At 55.7% G+C, this 2,500-nt stretch overlaps 1 protein-coding gene across 2 annotated transcripts in view; it reads right to left on the bottom strand.

Annotated features, from left to right (window-relative positions):
* The window catches only part of LOC118774031 (collagen alpha-6(IV) chain-like), a 58,209-nt gene that overhangs the window by 12,473 nt on the left and 43,236 nt on the right, over positions 1-2,500 (bottom strand). Inside the window, exons 25-29 of one of the 2 annotated variants that reach the window (XM_036523129.1) lie at positions 2,447-2,494; positions 1,175-1,246; positions 855-962; positions 316-537; positions 50-211 (exon numbers count right to left, since the gene is read on the bottom strand). In XM_036523129.1, coding sequence (XP_036379022.1) covers positions 50-211; positions 316-537; positions 855-962; positions 1,175-1,246; positions 2,447-2,494 — 612 coding nt within the window. The remainder of the gene's footprint in view (positions 1-49; positions 212-315; positions 538-854; positions 963-1,174; positions 1,247-2,446; positions 2,495-2,500) is intronic. The other variant, XM_036523130.1, reaches the window with a different exon arrangement.

Below are 2,500 nucleotides of genomic sequence, written 5' to 3'. Positions count from 1 at the left end.
GTGTGCATCTCAGAAGGGCTCATCATAGTGCAGATTACGGCTTTCTTACCTGGGCCTCCAGCGATGCCCTTGGGTCCTGCAGGTCCAGGTGCGCCAGGTAATCCTGCCAGCCTGCCCTCGCCAGGAGCGCCGACAAGGCCTGGGAGTCCAGGGAAGCCGTCCACACCGCGCTCCCCCTTCACCCCGGGCACCCCGGAACGGCCGTCCGCACCTGCGTCACGAAAAAGCACAGCCAGGCAGGTGATCGGGAGAACCTCCCCCAGCACGGATGCCTCAACGCTGCCGCTACAGACATGACGGACGGGGGAGACTGACCAGGTGAGCCCGGCAGACCAGGTGTGCCAGGTGGCCCTTTGTCACCCGGCTCTCCGGGAAGTCCCGTTGCTCCAGCCTCCCCGGGAATGGCTCCGTAACTCTCGCCTCGCGCCCCCTTCTGCCCGCTGAACCCCGGCAGACCGTCCTTTCCCCGCGCCCCCGGCAGACCTCCCGCCCCGGCCGGGCCAGGGGCAGCCGGCTCCCCCCGGGGGCCAGGAAAGCCTGGAGATCAGAAGTGAGACTGGGGTCAGGTGCAGACGGAGGGAGAGAACTGCACACTCCCCTGGTGGAGACCTGGCTGCTGGCGGAGCCCTCTGCCTTCCCCAGGTGCTGTCTGGAGGAAACTCGCTACTTTGCAGCGTTAAATAGGTAAATGCAGGCCAATACCATACAAATGGATGCTATGAATGTGTGTTATATAATATCAAACGTCCATAGCTATTTAGATATGTATGAGGACCCTCTGATAGGCAGATAACTAATTAAAACATGGTAATAACTTCTGCAGCATGTCAAACAGACTCTGATATGCTCCAGACCTGGTGGTCCTGGCAGTCCTCCGAAGCCTGTATCTCCTCTCTCGCCCTTCAAGCCATTGAACCCGGGTCTCCCCGGGCCTCCAGGGAGACCAGGCTCGCCCTTGGGACCTGAGTCACAGAGACAGTGTTTGATCAGAAACATGACGTTTGTGAAAGTGTCACTGTAAGAGTGGCAGTGCAGCAGTGCAACTTTGCTCTGTCCTGGGACAGGCAGCTGTGCGGAGGACCAGGTTGACGTTATCTACTGTGAGGTGCAGCAGAAAGATGGTGGCTCAGCTCCCTGTCCCTGCGGATGGTCAGAAACCGAGCATCAGCCTTACCTGGCCATCCAGGTAATCCAGGTGGTCCCGGGTCACCTTGCTCCCCCGGGTATCGGCAGGGCAGGATGTCTCCTGCAAACAGCATCGCAGTTTTACACACTGAGAACCGCACTGCGTCATGACCTCTGACCCACACCCCTGGGTCACACACCACACTCCATTCCTTACATTCACCCCCGAAAACTCATCCGTATCATGTTTTAATATCCTTTATGCCTTCTTAAAAATAAACATTCATTTATTCAGAATTATTTTCTAATGAGAACACCAAAGGGTTCAGTGTACTTCATCAAACTGATATTACTTTATGATTTCACACTTTAACAAGTTTAATTAATGCTGTTACGGATGAAGGTTAGAATCGAGCTTTTTTAATGTTACGTTATGATGCTTATTAGAATGGGGCTGCTGCTGCTGCTGCTGCTGCTGCTCCCTGAGGGCTCCAGTCAGTCTGTACGGCACACCTTCAGGCTGGATGTAGAGAGAAGATCGGCCCCCCCTTGTGGAAGCACCCGGCACAGCACGCTAATCTCATGCATCGGAATGCCTCTGCACACAGCGGCCAGTCCTCCTCCACTTTAGCTGCAGGTCATACACAGAGCCTATACGGCACAGGGCTGCACGGTAGCAAGACCTCTGCAGGTGAACCAAAGTGGAAAGATGATCGGCCAATGGCACAGGAGACCTACAGGAGGGAATTAGGACACCCTTCCCCCTTCGGCCTGTCAGAGCTGCTGTCTTTTAGACAACCGCCTTCATCAAAATGAATTTCATGGAAAAATCATCACCCGAAACCGAGGCAACACCACGCCCCCTTCTGCCTGCTGATGATGTCACTGGGGCCCAGGCTGCTCTGGGAGTCAGCAGGGTGTTATGGGTATAGCTGCACTTTCCCCACATACAGGTCTCTGATCACTCATATCTGTAAAACACTGTGTGGAAATACCTCATCCCGAGCGTACAGATGGGCACTTCACTGCTGGTGAGGGCTCCTCTTTGCTGATAACCACCTGCTTCCTTCCAAAGACAGAAGGCAGCCAGAGCCCCACTGGCCACCAGCACTCAGACCGGGGGGCGGGCCTCTGTCATCGGGGTGATGCTCCTTTCTTTATATTTCATGTTAAATTTCAGAGTTTTGCCCTGTAAATCTGCCAGGGGGGCGGAGCTGGGGAGAGTGGGCCGGATGCCGACGGCTGGGGGAGGGGTGTTCTAATCTGGAGGTTTGGCACAGAAAGGCGTGGCACTCAGGTACATTTGGCTGCAGCGTCTCACCTCCCTCTGAGGTCTGATTAACCCCCGCCTGCCCACAGCAACAGTCACCTGGTC

This window comes from Megalops cyprinoides, chromosome 3 (assembly GCF_013368585.1).
Source record: "Megalops cyprinoides isolate fMegCyp1 chromosome 3, fMegCyp1.pri, whole genome shotgun sequence".
Classification (NCBI taxonomy): domain Eukaryota; kingdom Metazoa; phylum Chordata; class Actinopteri; order Elopiformes; family Megalopidae; genus Megalops; species Megalops cyprinoides.
Note: the sequence above shows the minus strand (reverse complement) of the source record. Positions and strands in the feature narration are given on the sequence as shown.